This window comes from Manis javanica, chromosome 5 (genome assembly GCF_040802235.1).
Source record: "Manis javanica isolate MJ-LG chromosome 5, MJ_LKY, whole genome shotgun sequence".
NCBI classification, from domain to species: Eukaryota; Metazoa; Chordata; class Mammalia; order Pholidota; family Manidae; genus Manis; species Manis javanica.
Window position 1 is genome coordinate 21,493,007 of NC_133160.1, and position 26,025 is coordinate 21,519,031.

The 26,025-nt window shown below is 49.4% G+C and overlaps 1 protein-coding gene and 1 pseudogene across 4 annotated transcripts; one reads left to right on the plus strand and one right to left on the minus strand.

Annotated features, from left to right (window-relative positions):
- Positions 1–4,585, minus strand: SPAG4 (sperm associated antigen 4). 4 transcript variants are annotated; one of them, XM_073236681.1, is made up of 12 exons: positions 4,116–4,557; positions 3,531–3,635; positions 3,133–3,199; positions 2,878–2,939; positions 2,596–2,639; positions 2,251–2,276; positions 2,023–2,131; positions 1,665–1,716; positions 1,371–1,486; positions 877–1,044; positions 282–371; positions 1–167 (listed from the first exon to the last, which is right to left on the minus strand). In XM_073236681.1, the coding sequence occupies exons 1-12, from the start codon at positions 4,399–4,401 to the stop codon at positions 18–20; spliced, it is 1,275 nt and encodes a 424-aa protein (XP_073092782.1). In that variant the 5' UTR covers positions 4,402–4,557; the 3' UTR covers positions 1–17. The 4 variants fall into 4 exon arrangements, with proteins under 4 accessions (XP_073092782.1, XP_073092781.1, XP_073092783.1 ...); XM_073236680.1 differs by having other exon boundaries at positions 1,665–1,740; positions 4,116–4,545; XM_073236682.1 differs by having other exon boundaries at positions 1,665–1,740; positions 4,230–4,538.
- Positions 4,586–5,868: 1,283 nt separating this feature from the next.
- Positions 5,869–26,025, plus strand: part of LOC108392343 (fer-1-like protein 4) — a 45,523-nt pseudogene continuing 25,366 nt past the window's right edge.

A 26,025-nucleotide genomic window follows, 5' to 3' on the forward strand; every position in this document is an offset into this window, starting at 1 on the left:
TCCAACAATCAGCATGTTTAATGGGGCCCCTGTGTGGCACTGTCCCCTTCCCCCTCTGAGGTTTGCAAGCCATGGGCTCGGACTCGATACAAGCACGTGAAACGGGGATGGCCCCAGTTGCTTAGAATCTGGATCTTCACCTTGGGAAAGGCAGCTGGGGGGTCATTCTGGAGAGAAAAATGGGTCATGCCAAGGTCTGTGCTCTGAAGGGCTGCCTTCCTCCCGATTCTTCCCTCACTGTCCAATTCCCTTAGCACCCTCACCCCCAGAGGCAGACAAACCTGTAGGTGAAAAATCTGAATCTCAGATTTTTCCACATAGAAGGTGAATTTCCCCAAGAAAACTTCAGTCTCATCATCAACCTGGAGGCCCTGGTGAAGAGTGAGTGGAGGAACAGTGAAGCACAGGTGGAGGAAGACAGCACAACTCTGAAGACCTGCTCTGTGTTCAGTATGTGTGCATCCTCTCATTGATTTTTTAGTGTTAAGATAGTGTAGTGTGGAATGTGGTCTCAAAGAAACTAGGTTGCAAATTTCAGTCTGGCCAGTTGTTAACTGTGTGATCTTGGGTAAGTAATGTCCACTTTCGGAGCATTACTCTCCTCATCAGTGAAGGAGATAATAGCACTTCATAGGCGGTTGTGTGGATGCAAGGAGATAATCCGTGTAAAGTACTTGGCACGGAGCACATGCTCAATAAGCCGTAACTAATATTTGGATGTGGTTATAATTATGTATAACCTACAGCAGCCCTGAGAGGCAAGTGGTAGTATCTCCACTACAGCTAAGCAAGCAAAATCTCAGATAGTGGCACCGGTTTTCATCACTGGTGCTTTCTAGACAAATCTCCCACTTCCTTGGCCTCAGCCCCACTCACATAGACTGCAAAGTCGCGGGGGGCGCTGTCGGCCCCCCCAGTGTGTGCCACGCTGGGATGTGGATGCTGCAGGGTGATGTCACTCAGCTGCACACGACCCGGAAGCCGGATCACCACCTGGCCTTGGTCGCCCTCAAAAGCCCAGCAATTCCCAGGGAACACATATGGCTGCAGGTGGGCGGATAGGCCAATTAACTTCAGCTAGTACCCAGCCTTGGTATTGGCTCAGGTAGGCTGTGCCTTCAGCCCGACCCCTGCCCAGTCCTTCACCTCTAACACGGGTGTCTGCCCAGCCAGATCCTGCCCAGGACCCCAGTCCCCAGCACTGACAGGCCCCCCCACCTCCAGCGGGGCCCATCCTCTGCCCAGCAGGGCCCTGCCCAACCCAGCGCCAAGCCCTCAACTCAGCTCGGTCCCACCTCCAGGGAGCTGTTAGGTCCTTTCCTCAGCGCCCCGCCCCTGGTTCTGTTCTGGGATCCAGATTATAGACGCACCTCTAGGATAACCGTGGGCGGCCTCGCATAGTTCCAGAAGCTGAAGCGATTCCAGAAGTAGGCAGTGTTCACGTCTTCGTAGTCGTGAGATGTCTTATCTAGGTCGATGGAGGCTCCTGGAGGAGGGAGAAGCCACCACTCAGAGGCTCCCAGGCAACGACCCAACAGCTGAGCAGGGTCTGTCTGAGGTCGGTCTCCTTGGGCGGGTTAAGTGCATAGGTCTGTCTGTGTCAATCTCTCTGTCTCATTCCGTGTGTCTGTCTCTCTCAGTCTCTCAGTGTCTTTGGGTCTTACCCAAAGAGCTCAGTGCATAGTCGGGTTTCCGCACAAAGTCCTCATTCAGCTTCTGGAATACAAGCTTGGCCACTCTCTAAAAAGAGGGAGGGCGGGGCTTGCAGGCAGGCATTATTGGGAAGCAGAATTCTGGGGACTAGGTTGTTTGGGGTGGACTTTGTGGGCCCTGAGAGAAATCCCAAAGTCGGGCTCTGCGGTGTGGCTTCAAGGCACAGGACCCAGGCCAGGCTGCAAGAGGTTTCCTAGGTGGGCGGGGACTGGGCAATGGGTAGGGACATGGGAGCCAGGAACCCCAGGGTAGGACTCCTGGATACCCCTGGTTTCCAGCTTTGAGAGCAAGATGTGTCTGTAGGCTCACCTCGCTGTTGGCTGTGCGAATGCCGGACACCTGCTTGTGTAGCGTGTCCAGCTCGCCCTGGAGCTGCTGCAGCTGTTGGCTCTGGGAGCGCACGCGCTTGTGGTACTCCCTGCATGCGTGGGGGTTGGGGTGTGGTTGGCTCCCTGTTCCCCTTGACGCTTCCCGTAAGGATCCCCACGGAAGCAACTTGGAGCCCCCAATGCCCCATCCCCAGGTTTCCTCTCTCACCTTAGAGTCAGCATCTCCTCAGGCTCCTATTGGAGGGCAGAAAGGACAAAATACACCGAAGCTCAGCTCCCACCCACCTCCTTCTCCCAGTTCAGTCTGGGAGCAGCCAGATTCAAAGAGCCGCCTTTTTAAGGACTGTGCCCCCTCCTTTCCCCGACCTTCCAGAATCTCTCAGAGACTTTCAAGTATCTCTGGGCACAATTTCAGAAATCTGTTTATATTCAGCCTGTCCTTAGGATTATAGCCTCCAGCACTGTTCCCTTCCCAGCAGCCCAAGGGATCCCCCACAACCTCCAGGTTCATAACATACCAACTGCCCACCCCAGGACAGTCTCCCCAACTCACATTCTCCAGAGGAGGGACCAGGTACAGAAGCCCCCACCAAAGTGCTGGAGAAAGAGGTGGGTGGTCTCAGGGAAAGGGAAGGGAGAGGGTTTCCCTGACAAAAGGAGGCAGTGAGGAGAAAAGAGGCTTGAAGGGGTTGAGTTTTGGGAGGACAAGAGGGCCCTGAAGGGGCCTGTTGAGCTGAAGGCGCTGAATGGGCCTGAGGCATATAGGAAAAAATGGGTACCGTTTGGCTCCAAACATAAAGGGCTGAGGCCCCAGGAGATTTCAGCACCAGCTCACCTGCCAGAAAGAGGCTCAGCAGTGACACAGCCGTGAGGAGGAAGCGGATGGAACAGACCTCCCTGAAGAACCGGATGGAGGCTGAGGGCCGACACCGTAGTGAACTCCACAACCCCCGCCCCAAGGTCCTAGACCCAGCTCCTGCGAACACGACTCAACCAGGTCTGAATCCGCTCAAGCCTCAGCTGCGTCCAGGCCTGCGTCCCACCCCATCCAAAGAGCAATCCCTGAGGTTCCCCCTTCCCTCCCTCTCACCTGTACGCAATGACCAGCACGTCTCCTACCAAGGAAAACAACACGCTCAGCACCTGGAAGAGACGGCCTGAGGAGAGATTGGGGGACAGAGAAGGGACCACGGCTTAGGGGGATAGATAACGAGGGGCCCAGAGAGCTGGTGTTTGAGGTTCAGAAGGGACTCTGGAAGGAGGCTCAGGAAAGAGTCTAGGGCTCAGAAAGAGAGGTGGGCTAGGAGAATTAGATGGGGGCGAGGAGAACGAGTTGAGACAGAGTGCATCAGGCTCAGGGAAGGGGTTGGAGACTCAGATACGGGTTGGGGGCTCGGAACAGAGAACAGTGTCTCAGAGACGAGAGAACTCGACATGGGAGAAGGAAGGCAGAGGGTCAGGGGAGATACGAGCAGGAGTGGCCCGTACTCAGGAAGCTCTTGGACAATCGCGGGGGAGGTATCTCCTGCCTCCGATCCAGGGTTGAATGAAGGTCGAGCTGCTCCTCAGAGACTACGGGAGAGCCAGCCGGTTCTGTGGGCGTCCAAGGGCTCCACTGGGGCTTTGCGCACCGCAGGCCCACTCTTTCCCTCCCCCAGCGCAGAAGCCCGGCAGCCCCTCACAGACTTTGGTCACACCTCATCTGCATCCCAGGTCTTTCTCAACAATCTGAGGCCCCGCCTCTTAATGAAACAACCCAGATCTTGGCCCCTCCCCTAGACTTAAATCTTGGTGCCGTTTTCCTGGTAGCCGCTTAGGCTAACGCCAAGGCTGCGCCTCTTCGTGGTACCCAATCACGATGTTCCTCGCCCCTTCCCAGAACCGCCTATCGCGCGGAGGCCCTGCCCGCTAGTATCGTTCAGTGCAGCCCTCTTCACCCCATAAGCCCTGCTCTCTCGGAGGTTCGCAGGTAGTTTCATCCTGGTTCCGCGCCAAAACCCGCCTTCATGCCCCGCACCCTCCATTGTCTCACCCAGGTTCGACCCCGCCCGCACCCGAGGCCCCGCCCCTCACGGGTTTCCGCCCCCCAGGAGGTCAGTGCATTGTGGCTCCGTGGCATCGGCTTCTGCCGAGAGCTTCTAGGCCGTGTGGTTCCTCCGGGCACTCCTGCGCTCAAGAAGGGCTCACCACAGCTTCGGCCTCGGGCCTTTCTGCCCTCGCGCTCCCCGGGCTCCGGCCCAGATGACCGATGCCCGCTGCTGCTGTCCTCCGAGGTGACGTTCATTGAGTTGTCGCTGTAAAAGTTGGGCGTGTGCTTTTGCGAGGACGTGGCCGAGCCCGGGCGGGGGCTCCGCCGCATCCTGATCCCGGGTCAGCCGCTAAGGCCCTCAACCAGTGTGCGCCACCGGGACCCAACGGATATTGGCGTGCAGCCGACGGGCCCCGCGGCCTGACCCAGCCCTCTCTCCGATATCTGGGCCGGCTGCTCACGTCATAGAGGAGACCACAGTCTCCGTGGAACGCCCAGACGGTGCGTCACAGAGCTAGAGTCGTGACGTCACCGGGAGCCATGGTAGCCTCATTCCCATGTTAAAGCAAGCAGTGATATCACGCACTTTCCAGAACACACTGAAGTTGCACTCCGCATCAAAGAATTTCTATCCCCCTTCCTGCTTTGTTTTTTCAATGCTTATTAACATGCTATATATTTTACATACTTATTTCTTTATTGCCTGTTACTCCCCACATAATGTAAGCTTTATGAAGGCAGGGAGTTTGTTCGCTATCCTACCCTCCAACACCTAGATAAGGCCTAGCATGTAGTGGGTGCTCAAATATCTGTGAATGAATGAATGAAAGTTAAGGGGTGGCAGGAGTTAGTTCACCCAGGGCACTTCTAAATAAACACTGTCTCTTTTACTCCCCAAACCCTTCAGGCCTCTACTCTCATCCCGGTCCTCAGGTCAGGTCAATCATTCTGACCTCAGGATCCGTGGGCCCGGCTTCCAGATCCATATTTACCAGGTGTCTTATGGAATGGGAATTCAGTATCCACCAACCACCTCAGTCACTGAGAACAGACTGAGGAATCACAGATAGGCACAGCCAAGAGACCAGAGGTTCCCAGGCTCCTGCTGTGCAACAGAATACCAGTGCAGTTTATAGAACTTCAGGTTCCCAGGCACACCTTGAGAACCTACTTCAGCATTTCTAGAATGGACCCATGCATTCTAACAACCATATGTATAATCCAGATGAAGGATCACGATTAGAAAAGCAATGCAGTGCACCCTGTGCACCCTTACATGGCTAAGCAAACAGGTCAAGAAAGAGGAAGGGACTTCCCGGAGGCCACATGGTGCATGATAAGAGAATCCCAAAATCCTTGGAGCCTAGTCCTCTGTTTGCCACATCCCATCTTCTTTGTAATTTTGAGAAGTGCATATAGCAGTTCTAAGAGTCATGGAGGCCTAGGGAGAATCTGCTAGGCTATGTTACAGCTCATGTTAGTTTCCAGAGGGATGGCATCTATATCTTGCTTAATTAGATGCCACAGAGTTCAGGTGATGGAGAGAGGCTAAGGCCAAGGCCCTGCAAGCTAAGAATTCTGGTTCCCCCTCTGCCCTCCTTCGGTCTCCAGTGTCCTCATCAGTCAAATTGGGAGAAGAAACACTCCCCTAACATCTGGGAGCCTTAAGATCTAACCTGGACCTTGCTTAAAACAGAACAACCCATGCCTCTTTTCTGATGTTTTATAGACCCCCAAACCCATCTGAGCACCTAACACCTGGGAAAAAGAACAGGACTTTCCAAGCCCAGTATTGAGATGGAGAAGCTGAAGCACCAGGAGAGACCACGCTGGTTCACTGCCACACAGTAAGACCCAGTTCCTTGATGGTTTAACCATACCAGCTGCTGCCACCTGATATATTCCTTGTACACAGGCCAAACTCACAAATCACAGGTCCTGAAAAACACCCTGCCTGGATTTCCACTGCTTGGATAGCCATCTCTAATCAACTCCTGTTCTCAAGCTCATTTTAAACACTTCCTTCTCAGGAGAGTCCCTCTGGGCTCCCCATCCCTGACACTTTCCTGCTCTGATGAGGACTGCTGTCTCTCTAGGCTTTGTTTGGTGTTGAAGTCCATGAAGCAACTGTAGACAGGGAACATGTCTTACTTACTTTGTGGCTGTACTCAGGCTCCTGGGTGGCACAGCACAAGTCCTGCACATAGGAGGTGTCATTAAGTAGAATGATTAAGTGGGTGGCAGTGATACGCACTCAACACGTAGTTACTGTCGCCCATGGAGTCAGACTGTGAGAGACATTAATTCTTTCATTCAGTAAAAGTACTACACATCTGTTTAAGGGTTATTAACCTAAGCTAGGAGCTCTATGTCCAGAAAAATGCACACATACTCCATATTTTACAGACAATTTCTGGAGCCCATCTATGATACCACCAGTAGACCTCTGGCTTTTGGTTAAGAAGTGTTTTGAATATACTTGTTTTGTGCTAACTAGGGATATACATTCAATCACTCATTAATTCAAATGTGTTGAGTACCTACAGCACTAATGCTGAGGGATAGGGATTCATTTATTAATCTATCCATTTATCCAGCCAGTGTTTTGAGGATCTACCATGTACTGGGCTCTGAGCTGGACATTGAGGACAGAAAGGTGAACAAGAAGCAACATGAGGCCCATGCCTTTGAGATCTCATAGGCTAGCAGGGACCAGACGAGGGTCCTGTCTTTTCTCTTCTCTCCATCTGCACCCTGCATCAGCTCCTATGCCATCAGAATATAGGATGGACACTAAAGCTATTATAAACAGAGGACTGAGCTGACCACAGGGACCTTACCCTCCTCTCTCTGTCTTCCTGCTCCCTCTCTACCCTGACCCCAGGATTGCCTCCTGGTTCCCCCTCTGCCCTCCTTCGGGCTCCAGTGTCCTCATCAGTCAAATTGGGAGAAGAAACACTCCCCTAACTGAAAGTCAAGGATTGCTGAACCTGCTGGATGAGTCCAGTGAGTCAGAGGTGATTCAGGTGGGTAGGCAGGAGGGCAAGTGGGCAGAGGGAGATTAGTTGTTGATTGGTAGCTAGCCCCAGATCAGCCCTAGTTTGGAGTCAACCCCATCTTGGGGGGTTTGTTTCCAGATTTGGGAGATCAGTCATAGAGTTAGCTCTAAATTTGAAGGGTTGGTTCCTGTTTCGGGATTAGGAATAGGCTCTGGATTGGGGCTCAGGGTTAGTCCAACATTGGTGCCGCAAGAGTCTTCCTATCCCCAGCTGTTGGCCACATTATGGGGCTCCACTAGCTGGGGAGTGTCTGTCTGTGCAGGTGGTCAACTGCAACTGTCTGTTCAGCCCCAGGTGAGTAGGCCTGGGGGTTTGACAATGCAGGTGAGGCTGGAAGTAGCTTGGGGCCATTCCCCAGGGTCACTCTTCTGCTCCATGCCACAACTCCAGGTCTCTGGGGACCTGGTGATCTCCCTGCAGCAGCTACAGAGCGCTGGGCATCTGGTACTGCAGGAGGCCCTTGTGAATGAGAATCTGTGAGTGTTCTGGGTGAGTCCCACCAGTCTCCAACCTGCCACCTCCAAGCCTGAGAGTCCCTCTAGATTGAGGGTTCCATTTTTCAGAGGGGAGAACCCAGATCCAGACAGGAGTGGTAACAAGGCCCCGGAGCCAGGGCTCCTTTCACTGGAGCCCCTGCCAAAGTCCCACATGGTCACGAACCTGGTTCAGCTCTGAGGGCCAAGGGTGTGGCAATGGGGGAAGAAAAGGAGTTCTGTGCTGCTCCCTGATCTTGCACCAGGCTCAGTTCTTGTGGGAGACAAAGATGAATCTGGCTGGATTTTCCTAGTGTTTCATGGAGGGTCAGTAAAATCTGGTAGAAATGGACCTGGGTTCAAATCTCAGTCTTACCATTTCCTAGCTGAGAACTTGGACAAGTTATTTAATTTCTCTAAATTGTTGCCTCATTTAGATTATGTGGAGTCATATGTAATGTTGAACTTTTCATTCAGTCTGTTGTCATTTGTTGAACTCTGATTATAAGCTGAGTGCAGTTCTGAAGCAGTGAAGATTAAGTGGTCAACAAAACCAGATAAGGATTTACCCTTTGAGAGCTCTATAGAGAGACAAATATTAAACAATATTCACACAAATAAATGTAAAATTGCTACTGACTGGTACTACAAAAGAGCTGGTAGGGGGCTGGGAGAGTGTATAACAGAGGGATGTGATTTATATGGGGGTCAGAAAAGGTTCCCTGAGGCAGTAGTACTTGAGCTTGGGACTGAAGGATGATAGGAGTTAATGAAGTGGAAGGGGAAAATATTCCAGGCAGAACAGACCTATGCAAAATCCCAGTGCTCTGAGAGAACTGTAGCGGGGTAGAGGCAGGAGCAGACCCCATATGAGATGAGGCTGAAAAGGTTGGCAGGGGCCAGACCATGCAGAGCCATGAAGGCCAAAGTAATAGATTTCCACGAGCAACAAGAGATTTTGGAGTCATGTTTGGCTCTTTCAGGAGGTAACTTGCTCATGGTAAGTTCTTAATAGGTTCTGAGTAGTCAATATTATTAATGATCAGAGAGGAGGCACATTGTATATCTGGTTTCAGATCCAAGTGGAGCTTGACTTGAAGTACCAGCCCCCAGAGGGTGCAACTAGAGCCTGAGTAGAGGGCTTTGGAGCACCCATCCAAGATAGGCAGTCTCCACCCCCAACCTGAGCAAGGCCTGGGGGTCCCAGCCCAGGCAGGCCTTGGGAAGGGAGAAGTGGTACCCAATCCCACTGTGGATCTGATGAGTGTGGTTACCCTTGGACCCGTGTGCCCAGCTTGCAGCTCTGCCCTAAGTCCTTTCATTTTTCCTCCTCCAGCTCAGAGTTGATCATCCCCAATGTGCACTTCCAGGAGCTGGAGTAAGTATGTGGGCATGACCTGGGGTCATGGGTCAGTCTTGGGATTAGGAGGCAGTGAAGTGGGAGTCAGTCCCGAGGTTTCTGGGGTCAATACTGGATCAATTTCAGGGTGATAAGTCAATCTTAGAATCAGGGGTCAGTTCTGGCATTAGAGTTTCCTCAAGTTAGGGACCAGTCTTGGGATCAGTGGGGTCAGTCCAAGGCTTAGAGGTCATTCTTAGGGTCAGGGAACTCAAGGGGTGCACAGAGATGGGTGACAGGTCCCAGACATGCTCCTTGAGGGTACATGCTATTAGGCCTGGGGAGGTCCGGCTGGAGCAGTGGGCAGTGGCCGCCTGCTAGCTCGAGGCCTACAGCAGAATGCTGAAGATAATGAGCTGGAGCTGGAGCTGGAGCTGGAGCTGGAGGATGAACCAGATGTGGAGCTTTCTGGTGCCGTGTTCAGCCCCCTCAAGAGGTAACTTGTACCCACTATACACACCTTACTCCCCCACCCCAGTGTGTCTGCCTCACTTGCTCAGACTTGCAGGCCTATGCCCACCCACCCTCACAAACCCATGGTCCTGGGGCATGGGTGAGGAGTGGATATATTGGGATAAGGGCCACTCATTCCTAAGCATAGATACTGCCCCATTCACACTCAGCTACACTGGCTCACACACAGTTTCTGGAGCCCATGTAGGTGATGTAATTGATGAGGGCAAGGAATTTTGTCTCTTTTGTTCACTGCAGTGTTCCAGTGCCTAGAACAGTGGTGGCACATAGTAGTGCTCAATAAATCTTTGTTGAATGAATGAATGGTTTTGGGGCACCAAGAATGAGTCAAATTCTGGGTGGAGGCAAGACAAGACTGGAAGGACTCAGAATCCAAAAGTTCAGAGGGAGAGATCTCATCTTCAGCAGTGAGCAAGAGTGTATGTGTGGTGGGGGAAAGGAGTGAAGTGAGAGCTGATCTGAACCCTCACTGCAGCGGAGCTCAGGTTCTGGTCTGCAGTGATTCCTTACAGGTGTCCAGAGCCCAGGACTTCCAGGTACCAGGTTCCCTCCAGGCCTTAACCTTGGGGATACCACCTGCTCTCCTCACAGTCCTTCCCCTTACCTTGGCAGGCTTGGCTTCCTTTTCTCCTCCTTCTACCCACTTCAGGCTGGGGTCATGGTGCTCGAGGCCCAGAAGCTGGTGAGAGTCAACATTAATCCCTATGTGGCTGTGCGTGTTGGGGAGCAGTGCCCAGTGACTGCAACACAGCACAGGACCAACTGTCCCTTCTACAGTGAGGTGGGTGAGACTAAAGAGGGGGTCTGAGAGAGTAGGAAGCTATGCATGGAGGGGACCTGGCCTAGTGGAATTGAGCCTGGGGCCTGAGGCTAAGAGGGGCTCATGAGGAAAAGTGTGCAAACAGATGCTTTTGTGGTAGGAGGCATTCTCTTTGCAGAGTGCCTGGGTACAGGGATGTGTAACCTTCACAAATAACCTTCTCTTACTTCTTTTGTTTCCCCACTTCAACCTAGTACTTCTTGTTTGACCTTCATGAGACCTGGCTTCATTTCAAGACTTGCTGCTGGAGATCACGGTGAGGTGGGTAGGGGTAAGAGGTTTCTGTCAGAGAAGGGGGGATGCGGAACCTCCAGGACTAACGCCACCTTCTCCCCAGGCTTTCCATTCACAGACCTTGCCCTTTATAGCCACCCGGATAGGCACCTTCAGGATGGACCTGGGTATTATCTTCGACCAGCCAGGTACCCAGGACAAGGGAAACCCACCCTCTGGACACTGATTCCTATATACTTACTTCTAAGACAGCAGTCTCTTCTTAAGGCTGACCTCCACGCATTCCCACTCCTCCAATCGCAGCCCACGACCTCCCCGCGCATTCCTCCTGTCTCCCCTGACCCTTGGCCTGCTCTCCCCCTCCCCAAATGGCCACTTTTACCAGAAATGGGCTCCACTGCACGACCCCCAGGACACCCGCGCAGGGACCAATGCCTTCGTTAAGGTCACTGTATCCGTGAGGGCGCACGGTGATTTGCCCCCTTCGTTGCCACCCCCGGGCACAGTTCGGATATGGAGAAGTGAGTTGGGGTGAGGTGGGAAGGGGAGACCAGAACTGGGCGTGGCCTCCGGGGCGCGGAGAATGGGAGGGGCCGAGACGCGGCTTCTTCCAGCCTCAGCACCCACCTCCCCTAGGAATCTGTTCCTGTCCCGGCCGAGAGGCCCTGGGGGTGGTAGCGCGTGCGCGTGTACCGCGCCGAGGGGCTGCCGACGCTGCGCCCGGGGCTGCTGGGCCAGATCAGCGCATCTTAATGGACACCTGTGTGCGGATGTCTTTACTGGGGTAGTAGGTAGGGTCCTTCCGTTGCCCCTCGGCCGAGGCGCAGGCCCTGACCCCGCGCTGACCCCTCTTCGCACGTCTTCACCGCCTCGTTCAGGGAGAGACCTCGGTGCTCTGCGAGACGGCGGCGCCCGAGTGGCATGAGTAGCTGAGCTTCCTGGAGCTCTTTCCGCCGCTGACGCGCGGCCTTCGTCTGCAGCTGCAGGACGACGCGCCCTTGGTCGATGTGGCCCTCGCCACGCAAGCGCTGGTCCTGAGGCAGATCTCACACTCGGGCTGCGCGGGTGAGCGCGTCTGGCCAAAGCGTGCCGCCTCCGCCTGAGCCCTGTCTGTCCTGGGTCCCGCCCCCACGGCACACTCCATCCTCACTACCCAGCTCCGCTTAGAGAGTCAGGTCAACGCCACATAACGGCCTGTGCTTCAACCCGGCCCCTCTCTTAGGAAGGTTCACCTGTTGTCCCCTGACTACAACCCTCCCCCTTTGGTTTGCCTCCCATGACAAAATCCTAACTACCGTTACATATCCAGGAACCAGTCCAGCCCTGCTCTTCCTGCAGTTTTCCACGCGGACTACCTATTTACCCTGAACTGTCACAGGATGACCCGTAGCTCCGCCTCAATCCTGACTCCACCTCCAGGGCTCTGGCTCCACCCCTAGCACTCAGCTCCCTCTGTCCTCCCTCAGCTTCTTCGGGAGCTGAACTGGTTTGAAAGTGCCCCTGGGTGGTGGTCCACAGCTGTCCGTCCCCCGCTGTTCACAGAGTTCCCTCACAGAGCTGTTAAGACCCATTCCGGCTCCCTGCCCCCTCGGGCTTGCAGGAGATAAAGGGCTGCACAGGCTGACCCAGCACTCATTTGCCCCATGCTCTCCTCCAAAACACTATTCTCAAACCCACCCCCCCACCCTCGCCGCCCCCCGACAGCGGGGTTTAACCCCACCTTGGGCCCTGCCTGGGTGCCTCTCTATGGCTCGCCCCCCAGCGGGGGACTCCGGGATGATCTTCAAAATCTCAGTGAAGGATTTGGCCAAGACATTTGGTTCTGGCTGCCTGGTGGTGGCTGTGTCCATGGAGGTGTTGGAAGGCAGAGCCGAATCGGAGACTTCCCAGGCACCACAGGGGTCCAGCTCATGAGAAAGAAGAAAGCCAAGAGAGAGCACACCCGAGCGGGGATTCCGCAGCACCTGGATGGCAGCTCCTGTGCCAACGGGCCTCAGAGTCCCAGTGCTGTGGAGGTGGCAGGGGAGGAGTTGCTGCTTTTGTCAGAGATAGGGACTGGTGGGTAGCAAAGGCGCGGGGTCACTCTCAGGCCTGGAGTGTATCACTGGCTCCCAGGCATCAAATATAGGAAGTTGTGGGTGTGCCCTTCTGTATATGAGCACGTGGGGAGAAGGGGGCTGGCCAATCAGAGGTAGGATACCTGCAGCGCCTTTTCTAGGCCTTGGTTGCAGTATTTTTTTGTAGGTATTGTGCCCAAGCAAAGTCCGGGTTGCAGTCTGGGAGGGTGGGGGCCTGACTGCAGGCTGACCTGCCTTCCTCAGAATGCCCTGGTGCCCTTTGAAGATTTCCTGCTGTTTGGTGTGCTATTCAAGACCACCATGAATGACCCTGCCAAGGCCTCGCAGCCCATCAGCTTCGAGATCTCCATTGGTGTGTGGCCTAGCTGAACCCCTGAGGGTCATGGGGTTGAGAGTGGTCACTCTTATTCTGGACTTAGGCCCCTGGAAGGTACAGTTGACCATAAGGTAAGATGTGCTCTGCCTTCTATTCAGGAGGTTGAAGGAGGGGTCAGGCCCTCCGCCTGGTGCCCGCTAACCCTTGCTGCTCCAGGCAGGTCATACTGGTCGCCAGGAGGAGCAGCTGGACAGAGGGCCCAGGGTCAGGGAAGAAGCCGAGGGCGCCATGGCGGAGGCACAGCCACTGCTGGAGTCAGAGTCACAGGAGCAGCTAGGAACCCCTGCTCAGTGGCCAGAGCCCATGGACGGCAGTGGGTGAGTGTTCCTGGTGGCTGGAAGGAGGGCACTGGAAGATCCCCAGGGGCCCAGGGCTGCCCCTCGAAGCCTCTTCTCTTTTCTGCCCAGACCAGGCCATACCTCTCCTTGCCCCTGCGTCACCACAAACCATGCATGCGTGTGTAGAGCCGCTGAGTTGATCACACATGGCGCCTGCAGAGCAGTAACTGTGGGCGGAAAGTGATTGAGAGGCTGGTGAGAGCGAAGCAGGCGCCCACAGGGAGAGGTCAGGACATAGGGCTGTTGGGGAGACCATGACCTTTGAAGGGAGTTCTGGAGCGGGTCTCATGGGTAGAGTACAGGGAGGGGCCAGCACCTTCAAACTGAGAGGGAAAGAAATTATGGGAGGACAGCGGTTCAAAATTGTTGGACACAGGAAGGGCCAGGCGAAAGACATGGGTAGAGCCCTTAGGGGCCTGGCTCCACAGGCGGGGAGCCAGTAGAGAGCTGGGAAAAGGGAACAGGGAACCCCAAGGAGCCAAAGAAGGGTGGGGCCGAGATATGTGGTCATGGATCGTAGGGCTCTGGGTGGGGTATGATCTATAAGAAGCTTAAGTCTGTGAGCCTTGGGACTGTGACCGTCTCGCCCAGTTGCACAGGACCAGGGGCTGCAGGGGGTTGAGACTCCGCAGTGCAGACCCGATCCTGGGGCCTATGCACGGCTCAAGCAGGCGCTAGAAGAGCTGGTGGCTGGGAGCAGGTGAGTTGAGAGTCCGCCTGCTTCTGCTGCCTGTCTCCCGGCCAACTCCAGACTGAGGGAGACTAATGGTGTCTGTTTGGACCCAGGGGCAGCTGGAAGCTGTATCTGCTCAGCTCTATACAGAAAAACGAGGAGCAGATGGTTGTCTGTCCAGGGAACTTGATGGAGATCACTGGGGTTGGGCCATTCCCCTCAGATAAGCTCCCTTTCCCACTCCTTTCCTACACTCTTGCTCTCCCCTTCTCCCCTGCTCCTTTCCTACACTCCTGTTCCAACTAATGATCTCTTCTCCTACTTCATGGAGAAAACAGAAGCCTCACCTTCCTCCATCCAGTCTACTAGCTTGCCTTGCCAGCTTCTGCCTCCACCTGCTCTGTTTCCTTCCTGCTGCAGTGGAGGAAGTGTCCCTGCCCACATGGCTAAGGCTGTGATCTTGATTTCATCTCTCACCTACTGAAAGAATGAGAACTGCAATTGTCCACTTTCTCTCCTGCATCATCAACTGGTCACTAGTTACCAGGTGATTACTGTAACCACATAAACTTGTTCTAGTCACTTCCATCTTCGACCTTCACTGCTCTGAATCCCATAACCTGCTCCTGGTGCTTCTATTTTTTTTCTGATCCTCTTCTCAAAAGAGTTACTAATCCATATATTCAGTAAATATTTGTGACACTTGCCATGTCAAATACTGTTTTAGGCATAGGAATAGCAGTGAAACAGCATTCTTGTCCACAAAAATTCCTGAAACTTAAATTTTGGTGGGAGGTGGCATAGGGGCTGAATGGAGAGATAGATTATAAGTATGTAAACAACAAGGTAGAAATACAGAAGTAAGATAAGGACAGTGTTAGGAAGAAAATAAAGCAAAGAAGCATTGGAGAGAGGTGTTGAATTTTAGAAGGGGTGGTGAGGGGAAGCTACTGTGAAGCTGACATGAAGATGAAGGAGAAAGCCATGTCTGTAAGGGTGTTGCAGGCAAAAGACACAGCACTTGCAAACACCCTGAGATGAAGTGTGCCTGGTGTGTCTGAGGAAAAGCAAGGGAGCCAGTGTGACTGCAGCAGCGTGAGCAGAGTAGATGAGGCTGGAGCGGGGAAAGGATGATGGTTGCCTCATAAGCAAGTGTAAGGTTATGGGAGCCTCATAAGCAAGTGTAATGACCTCGGCTTCTTTTCTGAGTGAGAGGAGGAGCTACTGAAGGTTTTGAAAAGAGAAAGGATATGCTCTAACTTACCCTTAAAAAGGATCAGTTGTGGGGGGATGATATAAGAGGGAAAGCAGGGGTTACTAAAGAGGGCATTGTAATAATCCAAGTGACCGACAGTGAGTTGAATGTAGGGTGGTTGCAGTGGACATAGAGTGACATGAATGGATTGAAGAGCATTTTGGACTTTGAAAATGACCCCTAAGGACTTGCTAATGGATGGCTACAGGGGATGAGGAAAATGTGCAGAGTCATGAATGACTCCCAAGATTTGGGCGGGCACAGATGTGTAGATGGTGCTATTTATTGAGCTTTGGGAAACAAGAGTTCTGATTGGAGCAAAGGGAATATCCTAAGCTCATTTCTGGACTTGTTATCTTTGAAATAGATGTCTGTTAGACTTAAAAGTGGGCATGTCTGCTAGGCAGTTAGCTAATATGAAGTTGAGTTCTGGGGAGAGTTCTAGGCTAGAAATGAAAAATTGAGAGTCATCAATACGTAAGTGGAACTGGATAAGATTATCTAGGGAGCAGAGAAAGGAGAAATTGGACCTGGAGAGCTCCAGCATTTAGAGGTAGGATGGAAGAGGACTCAGCTAAGGACCTGGTCATAGGAGGTAGCTTTTCTGTCCTCATCTTACTCAACCTTTCAGTGTCAGTGGGCACAATTGACCTACCTTCCTTCATGAAACACTCTGGGATTGACTTCCATGCCCCAGGTTTTCCCTCTGCTTCCTTCACCAGCCATTCCTTCTCAACTCTTTTGCTGGCCCCTCTCTTCTTGACCTTTAAATGTCCCAAATATTCATGTTATATGTCTCAGGACTTCTTTGTAAGGCTCTCTTCCTGTCTACATTCTCTACATCTCCAAAAGAGCAATCCCCTTTAATCCAATTTAATTCCTTGCTTGGTTTTCTATATAGTACAATTAAACTGTTTCTATTTTCACTTTACTGAAATGATTTTATTCTTTGGCAAGGTAATTTCAATAACAGATTTGCCTTTATCATATTTCACTGTTTATAGCTTTGGCCAGGGAAGGTTGGTGAGAGACCTGAATGAAGAAGAGGTGTGAGCCATGCTGGGATCTAGGGGCCAAGCATTCTAGCAGAGGGAGCAGCAAGTACAAAGGTGAGGCGGCAGTGGGCTTGGTGTGTTCATGGAGGAGCAAAGAGGCCAGTGTGACTATGGGCTTGTGTATGAAGGGAGAGTAATATTTGATGAGGACCAGGAGCCAGAGGGAGCCAGATCATGTGGGGCCTTTTAGGCCATTCGGGAGAGGAGTGAAATGGTGGGAAAGCACTAAAAAGCTCTCTCTGGATGCTGTGTTGAGAATATTTTTTAGGAGTGGGGTAGGAGCGGTAGTGAGAGCAGCTAGAAGGGTGTTGCAGTAATTCTAGGTGAGAAGTGATGGTGGCTTGGACCAGGGTGGTCCTGAGAAAGGAGAAAAGTGGTCCGATTCTGAATATGTTTTGAAGGTAGACCCTAAATAATATGTTGATGGACTGATGTGGAATGTGAGTCAAAGAAAGAGCAGTGAAGGATGACTCTCAGGTTTTGGAGTAAAGCAGGTTTGTTTGTTTTTGAGATGGCAGGCAGTCATTGGAAATCTTGTACTTGGTTTGGGCCTGTACTGTTTGAGTGCACTTTGGTCAAACTGCAGGAATGGCCAAGCACAGTCATTTGGGCCTTTCATGTGCATATGAATCCCCCAGTGTGAGGCTCATAGGCTGGGGGCCATGGGGTGGAGCCCTGTGGTTCCAACGGGGCGGTCCCCAAACTTTTTTTATAATAAAAATATTTTAAGTTAATTGTATTAAAAATTATTTCATTAAAATTTTTAATTAAAAATGTTTTATTTTAATTTTTAATTTTTTAACAATTTTTTTATTTAAAAAATGCACCCAAACTCTTTTAAATTTTCCAAAAGCCAAAAGCCGATTATGCCTTTACCAAGGTCAGCTTTGATGTAAGAGAAACACCAAATTTGGTCGGCTCTGGGCCTGCTCTGGCCCTTTTGCTGACTAGGCTCTCATGATGGGCGTGGTATTGAAGATGGGAGAGTGATTAATCAGTTCCTTCTAAGGACAACTGGTTTGGGGACAAAATATTCCTATATAAGGTGTCCCTGGAATACACACCATCAGGGGTCCCAAATGGTGGAGAGCTGTTACCATTGGGATAAGGGACAAGGAGTCTCTGTGTGTTGGGGATGAGAGGAGTGAGGGGGTGAGTGTGGGGTATGGATGGGCAGGGCTCAGAGTGTAGTTTTGGGGCATAGGGTTTACGGTACAAGAAGTGACAGTGTTGGGGCAGGAGAGATGGGGAATGGGAGTATAAAGGTAGTGGGGCATTGGATTAAGGTAGAAGACATGAAGTGGGGTGTACAGGTGAGGCACAGGGAGTGCCCTCTGAATTAGGGAGCTGGGGTGTGGTCTAGCAATACAGGGAGAAGCGGCATGCCCTGGGACAGCAGAGCTGTTGGTCTAGCTGGGGTAATAAGAGCAGGGCCCTGAAATGCTTTCTTCCCCCTACAGACCCCCAGGGCAGTGCCAAAGTGGAGCTCTTCTGTGGCTGGGTCCAGGCAAGCAAGCCAAAGCCTGCACCCCAGAGCTCCCGCCTGACCTGCTGCCTGAGCCCTTGGGTGGGCTGCCCCACCACCTCTACCGGAAAGGTGAGTACAGGGGAGGGGGGCGCACCAAGGTGTGAGGCTGGAAGGGTCTGGGGTCAGGGGCCCCAGGAGTCCCCTGAACAAACATCTCCTCCAACCCACCCCTCCAGACTTCAGCTACTTCCAGCACCGGGTTCATTTGTATGAGCCCTGAGGCGTGTTGGCAGCAGATGACACTGGGTTCTTGGATCCCTTTGCTTGAGTCCTCATCTCTACCCAGTGCCAGACCACCTGGGTGAGGGCTGGGCTGCGATTTGAGTGGAAGATGTGCTGGCAGATCAGGTGTGGTGGGGGTTGAGCTTTCTCTCTGGCCCTGAATCTCTTCCTGACCTGGATTTCCAGGACAGAATACAGGATGGTCTGCCCTCATTAAGGGATCATGTAGAACTGGAGGGTCTTCAGGGTGAAGAACCGTTTTCTTGGGTTGACTTTAGGACCAGCTCTGATGCTGGCAGATTACAGTGCAGAGAGTCCCGGGTCAGGAGGGCAGGCTCCAACACCAACCCGAGGCTGTTTTCATCTTCATCACATGCTCTTTCCCTTTGTGACAAACAATTATTTGACGTATTGCTTTAGGGCTGGGGTGCTACCTGAGATGTGTGTCATGTCATTGCTTCCTTTCCTGTTTGGCTGCCCAAGGTTCTGGAACAGACTCTGAGCCTCCTGTGGGATGAGCTCTTGGTGTTTGAGCAGCTAACCATGAATGGCAGGAGGGAGCACCTGCAGGAGGCACCTCCAATGGTGACCATAAATGTCTTTGACCACAAGTTTGTGAGTGTGGCCTGGAACCCACTTGGATTTCCTCTGCTGAGCACCCCTACTATGTGTCTTGATGACCCCCTCCCCTGGCTCTTAAGCTTCTCCTTTTGTCTTCCCTGCCCTGCTTCCTACAGGGGCCCCCCATGCTCCTGAGCAGGGTGCTGGCCACCCAAAGGGTAAAGCTGGTGGAGGACCCTTACCGACACCCTGAGCTGTGCTTAATCCCCCGAGGAAGGGGCCCCGGGCAGCGGCAAAGCTCATCTCCACCTTTGAACTCATTGAATTGGACTGTAGTGGTCAGCTGGAGGTCAGAGCACCCTGGCCTAGCTGCACAGGCCATGGTCCCCTCTTGTCAGTACATCAGGTCATCCAGCCCCAGAGAATATGGAGCGTGGGCATGTCCCAGGGTTACCCCTCCAAGTCCCTAGCCCCAGAGAATACAGGCTGCAGATCTGTCATCACTGGACCTCCCGACTTCAGGGAATTTTAGCGGTAGATATTCCTTTGGCTCACCTTGCCACACCTCCAGCCCAGAGACCGCAGTCTGTGGGTTGGTCCTCATACCTCAGACATCCACCTTCCCTTCCTGTACACAGCTGTTTCCTGAGACAACCCCTCCTGCCAATTCAGCTGTGCCCAGTTCCTCAGTATTTATATTTCACCAGTAGCTCTCCACATCCCTTCCCCAAGCTCAGGCTTTCCCTCCTTTGGCTTGATTCCTCTTTGACCTCTGACATCTTGCCCCCAGCAGCCCTCAATGCCCAGTGATGTGTAGCCCCAGGACCTGACACCCCTGGTTGAGACCCTCTCTGGATGCCGGTTCCTGCCACCTAATGCACGCCCAGTGCTCAGGGAGTTCCTCATTGAGGTAGCACTGGGCACCCACATCTGCCTCCTCCCACACCAGAGTGCCCCTCTGTCAGTGCCCTTGATCTCCCCTTCCTGATCCCAGGTGCTGGTCTAGGTCTGAGGGGCCATCTGTTTGAGGTGGAGCAGCCCCGGGTTGTGCTGGAGGTGCCAGGCAACATGTGGAGTCAGAAGTCCTGGCCAGTTACTGCAAGAGTCCAAATTTCACCTAGCTCATCAGGCATCTGACAGTCATGGGGGCAGGGCTAGGGACAAGGTGTGTTGGGTTGAGAGGTGAAAGAGGGCAATGGGATGGTGAATTCCTGGCTGGCTGTCTTAGATTAATCCAGGGGTCAACAAATGTTCTTTTCTTTTTTTTTAAATTTTCATTAAGATATTATTGATACACACTTTTATGAAGATTTCACATGAAAAAACAATGTGGTTACTACATTTACCCATATTATCAAGTCCCCACCCATACCCCATTGCAGTCTCTGTCCATCAGTACAGCAAGAGGCCACATATCCAATATTTGCCTTTTCTGTGCTACACTGTGTTCTCCTGGTGATCCCACACACCATGTGTACTAAACATAATACCCCTCCATCCCCTTCTGCATTCCTCCCCACCCACCCTCCCACACCCCTTTCCTTTGGTAACCAGTAGTTCCTTCTTGGAGTCTCTGAGTCTGCTGCTATTTTGTACCTTCAGTTTTGCTTCATTGTTATACTCCACAAATGAGGAAAATCATTTGGCACTTGTCTTTCTCCGCCTGCCTTATTTCACTGAGCATAATGTCCTCCAGCTCCATCCATGTTATTGTAAATGGTAGGATTTGTTTATTTATTATGGCTGAATAGTATTCCATTGTGTATATGTACCACATCTTCTTTATCTGTTCATCTACTGATGGACACTTAGGTTGCTTCCATATCTTGGCTATTGTAAAAAGTGCTGTGATAAACACAGGGGTGCATATGTCTTTTTGAATCTGAGAAGTTGTATTCTTTGGGTAAATTCCAAGCAGTGGGATTCCTGGATCAAATGGTATCTCTATTTTTAGTTTTGTGAGGAACCTCCATACTGCTTTCCACAATGGTTGAACTAGCTTACATTCCCACCAGCAGTGTAGGAGGGTTCCCCTTTCTCCACATCCTTGCCAGCATTTGTTGTTGTTTGTCTTTTGGATGGTAGCCATCCTTACTGGTGTGAGGTGGTATCTCATTGTGGTTTTAATTTGGGTGTTGAGGCATGTAATTTCTTTATATATTTTGGATGTTAATCCCTTGTCAGATATGTCATTTACAACTATATTCTCCCATACTGTAGGATGCCTTTTTATTCTATTGATGGTGTCCTTTACCATACAGAAACTTTTTAGTTTGACGTAGTTCCATGGGTTCATTTTTGCTTTTGTTTCCCTTGCTCTAAGAGTTGTGTTCAGGAAGAGGTTGCTCATGCCTATATTCAGGAGATTTTTGCCTATTTTGTCTTGTAAGAGTTTTATGGTTTCATGACTTACATTCAGGTCTTTGATCCATTTCGAGTTTACTTTTATGTATGGGGTTAAACAATAATCCAGTTTCATTCTCTTGCATGTAACTGTCCAATTTAGCCAACACCAGCTGTTGAAGAGGCTGTCATTTCCCATTGTACATCCATGGCTCCTTTATCATTTATTAATGGACCATATATGGTTGGGTTTATATCAGGTCTCTCTAGTCTGTTCCATTGGTTTACGGATCTGTTCTGGTGCCAGTACCAAATTGTCTTGATTACTGTGGCTTTGTAGGAGAGCTTGAAGTTGGGGAGCATAATCCCCTCAGCTTCATTGTTTCTTCTCAGGATTGCTTTGACTATTCAGGGTTTTTTGTGGTTCCATATGAATTTTAGAACTATTTGTTCTAGTTCATTGAAGAATGCTGTTGGTCTTTTGATAGAAATTGCATTGAATCTGTAGATTGCTTTAGGCAGGATGGCCATTTTGACAATATTAATTCTTCCTATCCATGAGCACGGGATGTGTTTCTATTTATTGGTATCTTCTTTAATTTCTCTCATGAGTGTCTTGTAGTTTTCAGAGTCTTTGATTTCCTTGATTTATTCCTAGGTATTTTATTCTTTTTGATGCAACTGTGAATGGAATTGTTTTCCTGATTTATCTGCTAGTTCATTGTTAGTGTATAGGAATGCCACAGATTTCTGTGTATTAATTTTGTATCCTGCAACTTTGCTGAATTCAGATATTAGATCCAGTAGTTTTAGAGTGGATTCTTTAGGATTTTTTATGTACAATATCATGTCATCTGCAAACAGGGACAGTTTAACTTTTTCCTTGCCAATCTGGATGTGTTTTTTTTTCTTTGTGTTGTCAATTTGCTGTGGCTAGGACCTCCAGTACTATGCTGAATAAAAGTGGGGAGAGTGGGCATCCTTGTTCCCGATCTTAGGGGAGAAGCTTTCAGTTTCTGACTGTTAAATATAATGTTGGCTGTGGGTTTGTCACATATGGCCTTTATTATGTTGAGGTACTTGCCCTCTATACCCATTTTGTTGAGAGTTTTTATCATGAGTGGATGTTGAATTTTTTCAAATGCTTTTTTAGCATGTATGGAGATGATCATGTGGTTTTTGTCCTTTTTGTTTATGTGGTGGATGATGTTGATGGATTTTCGAATGTTGTACCATTCTTGCATCCCTGGAATAAATCCTGCTTGATCATGATGGATGATATTTTTTATGTATTTTTGAATTCGGTTTGCTAATATTTTGTTGAATATTTTTGCATCTATGTTCATCAGGGATATTGGTCTGTAATTTTTTGTGTGTGCGGTGTCTTTGCCTGGTTTTGGTATTAGAGTAATGCTTGCCTCATAGAATGAGGTTGGAAGTATTTCCTCTTCTCCTACTCTTTTGAAAACTTTAAGGAGGATGGGTATTAGGTCTTCATTAAATGTTTGATAAAATTTAGCAGTGAAACCATCTAGTCCAGGAGTTTTGTTCTTAGGCAGGTTTTTGATTACCAGGTCGATTTCGTTGCTGGTAATTGGTCTGTTCAGATTTTCTGCTTCTTCCTCTGTCAGCCTTGGAAGGTTGTATTTTTCTATAAAGTTGTCCATTTCTTCTAGGTTATCCAGTTTGTTAGCATATAATTTTTCATAGTATTTTCTAATAATTCTTTGTATTTCTGTGGTGTCTGTAGTGATTTTTCCTTTCTCACTTCTGATTCTGTTTATCTGTGTACACTCTCTTTTTTTCTTGATAAGTCTGGCTAGGGGTTTATCTATTTTGTTTATTTTCTCAAAGAAACAGCTCTTGCTTTCATTGATTCTTTCTATTGTTTTATTCTTCTTGATTTTATTTATTTCTGCTCTACTCTATTAGGACCCTCCTTCTACTGACTTTGGGCCTCATTTGTTCTTCTTTTTCTAGTTTCATTAATTGTGAGTTTAGACTGCTCATATGGGATTGTTCTTTTTTGAGGTAGGCCTGTATTGCAATATACTTACCTCTTAGCATGGCCTTGGCTGCATCCCACAGATTTTGCAGTGTTGAAGTATTGTCATTTGCTTCCATATATATTACTTGATCTCTGTTTTTATTTCATCATTGATCCATTGGTTATTTAGGAGTATGTTGTGAAGCCCCCATGTGTTTGTGGGATTTTTCATTTTCTTTGCGTAATTTATTTCTAGTTTCATACCTTTGTGGTCTGAGAAACTGGTTGTTACAATTTCAACCTTTTTGAATTTACTGAGCTCTTTTTGTGGCCTAGTATATGATCTATTGTTGGAAATGTTCCATGTGCACATGAGAAGAATGTGTATCCTGCTGCTTTTGGGTGTAGAGTTCTGTATATGTCTGTTAGGTCCATCTGTTCTAGTGTGTTGTTCAGTGCCTCTGTCTCCTTACTTTTTGTCTGTCTGGTTGATCTTCACAGTGTTGTCCTTCACAGTGAGTGGAGTGTTGAAGTCTCCTAGAATGAGTGCATTGCATTCTACTTCCCCTTTTAATTCAGTTAGTATTTGTTTCACATATGTAGATGCTCCTGTGTTGGGCATATAGATATTTATAACAGTTATATCTTCTTGTTGGATTGACCCTTTTATCATTATGTAATGTTCTTCTTTGTCTCTTGTGACTTTCTTTGTTTTGAAGTCTACTTTATTTGATACAAGTACTGCCACCCCTGCTTTTTTCTCCCTATTAGTTTCATGGAATGTCTTTTTCCATCCCTGCACTTTTAGTCTGTGTATGTCTTTGGGTTTAAAGCGAGTCTGTTGCAGGCAGCATATAGATGGATCTTGTATTTTTATCCATTCAGCAACTCTATGTCTTTTGATTGGTGCATTCAGTCCATGTACATTTAGGGTGATTATCGGTAGATATGTACTTATTGCCATTGCAGGCTTTAGATTCGTGGTTACCAAAGGTTCAAGGTGAAGTTCCTTACTATCTAAGTGTCTAACTTAACTCACTTAATATGCTATTACAAGCGCAATCTTAAGGTGCTTTTCTTTTTCTCCTCCTTTTTCTTCCTCCTCCATTCTTTATATATTAGGTATCATATTCTGTACTCTTTATCTATCCCTTGATTGACTTTGGGGATAGTTAATTTAAGTTTGCATTTGCTTAGTAATTAGGTGTTCTGCTTTCTTTTATTTTCTTTTTTTTAATTTTTAATTTTAAAAAATTTGGTATCATTAATCTACAGTTACATGAGCGATATTATGGTTGCTAGACTCCCCCCATCATCATGTCCACCCCATATACCCCATTACAGTCACTGTCCATCAGTGTAGTAAGATGCTGTAGAATCACTACTTGTCTTCTCTATGTTGTACAGTGCTCCCCATGTCCCCCACCCCCAACAGTATGTCTGCTAATCGTAATGCCCCTTTTTCCCCCTTGTCCCTCCCTTCCCACCCATCCTCTCCAGTCCCTTTCCCTTTGGTAACTGTCAGTCCATTCTTGGGTTCTGTGAGTCTGCTGCTGTTTTGTTCCTTCAGTTTTTTCTTTGTTCTTATACTTCACATATGAGTGAAATCATTTGATGCTTGTCTTTCTCTGCCTGGCTTATTTCACTGAGCATAATACCCTCTAGCTCCATCCATGTTGTTGCAAATGGTAGGATTTGTTTTCTTCTTATGGCTGAATAATATTCCATTGTGTATATGTACCACATCTTCTTTATCCATTCATCTACTGATGGACACTTAGGTTGCTTCCATTTCTTGGCTATTGTAAATAGTACTGCAATAAACATAGGGGTGCATCTGTCTTTTTCAAACTGGGCTGCTGCATTCTTAGGATAAATTCCTAGGAGTGGAATTCCTGTGTCAAATGGTATTTCTATTTTTAGTATTTTGAGGAACCTCCTTACTGCTTTCTACAATGGTTGAACTAATTTACATTTCCACCAGCAGTGTAGGAGGGTTCCACTTTCTCCACATCCTCTCCAACATTTGTTGTTGTTTGTCTTTTCGATGGTGGTGATCCTTACAGGTGTGAGGTGATATCTCATTGTGGTTTTAATTTGCATTTATCTGATGATTAGCAATGTGGAGCATCTTTTCATGTGTCTGTTGGCCATCTGAATTTCTTCTTTGGAGAAGTGTGTTCATATCCTCTGCCCATTTTTTTATTGGCTTAATTGCTTTTGGTTTGTTGAGGTACATGAGCTCTTTGTATATTTTGGATGTCAATCCTTTATCAGATATATCATTCAGGAACATATTCTCCCATACTGTAGGATGTCTTTTTGTTCTATTTATGTCCTTTGCCACACAGAAGCTTTTCAGCTTGATATAGTCCCACTTGTTTATCTTTGCTTTTGTTTCCCTTGTTCTACTTTCTTTACTGTGGTTTTATTGCCTCTGGTGACAGCTCTTAAAGCTTAGGAACACTTCCATCTATAGCAGTCCCTCCAAAATACACTGTGGAGATGGTTTGTGGGAGGTAAATTCTCTCAGATTTTGCTTCTCTGGAAATTGTTTAATCCCTCCTTCAAATTTAAATGGCTGGCTGGGAGAAAGGCGCAGTAGGCTGTGTATCATGGAGGGTGTCCTTGGAGCTGTGTAGCCAGCCAGGGAGCTGGAGCACCTGAAGATCATGAAAGCTCCCAACCTGCTGGGCAGAGTGCACCCAGACAATTTTGTCTACCTGTCCTTCTTCCTGAACAGTAAGCTCTGTGCAGTCCTTGCCCCTTTAGCTGCCCTCTTGCTAAGGGCTTCCTTGTTAGGAAGTCTCTCAGACTACCCACCTTTTTTTTGTCCCAGAGCAGCCAATATGGTTCCCTGCTTTCCACAAGTGGCTGGAATCTCAGTCTCTCCAAAAATTCTGCCTGTCTTAGCTTTCCAGTCCCATAATCACGAGAGCATCATGAAAGCACCATGAAATGTAGGTTTTTGTTCCCAGAGCAGATCTCCAGAGTTAAGTATTCAGCAGTCCCAGGCCTCCACTCCCTCCCTGCTCCATTTCTCTTCCTCTTGCCGGTGAGCTGGGGTGGGGGAAGGGCT

Excerpts from the sequence above, each read along its gene's own strand:
- SPAG4 (XM_073236680.1), bottom strand. The coding sequence starts at position 4,401 with ATGCGGCGGAGCCCCCGCCCGGGCTCGGCCACGTCCTCGCAAAAGCAC. Across the intron at positions 1,487-1,664 it reads CTATGCACTGAGCTCTTTGG|GAGCCTCCATCGACCTAGAT; the intron begins GTAAGACCCAAA and ends TCCCTCCTCCAG. Across the intron at positions 168-281 it reads TTCAGATTTTTCACCTACAG|AATGACCCCCCAGCTGCCTT; the intron begins GTTTGTCTGCCT and ends TTTTCTCTCCAG.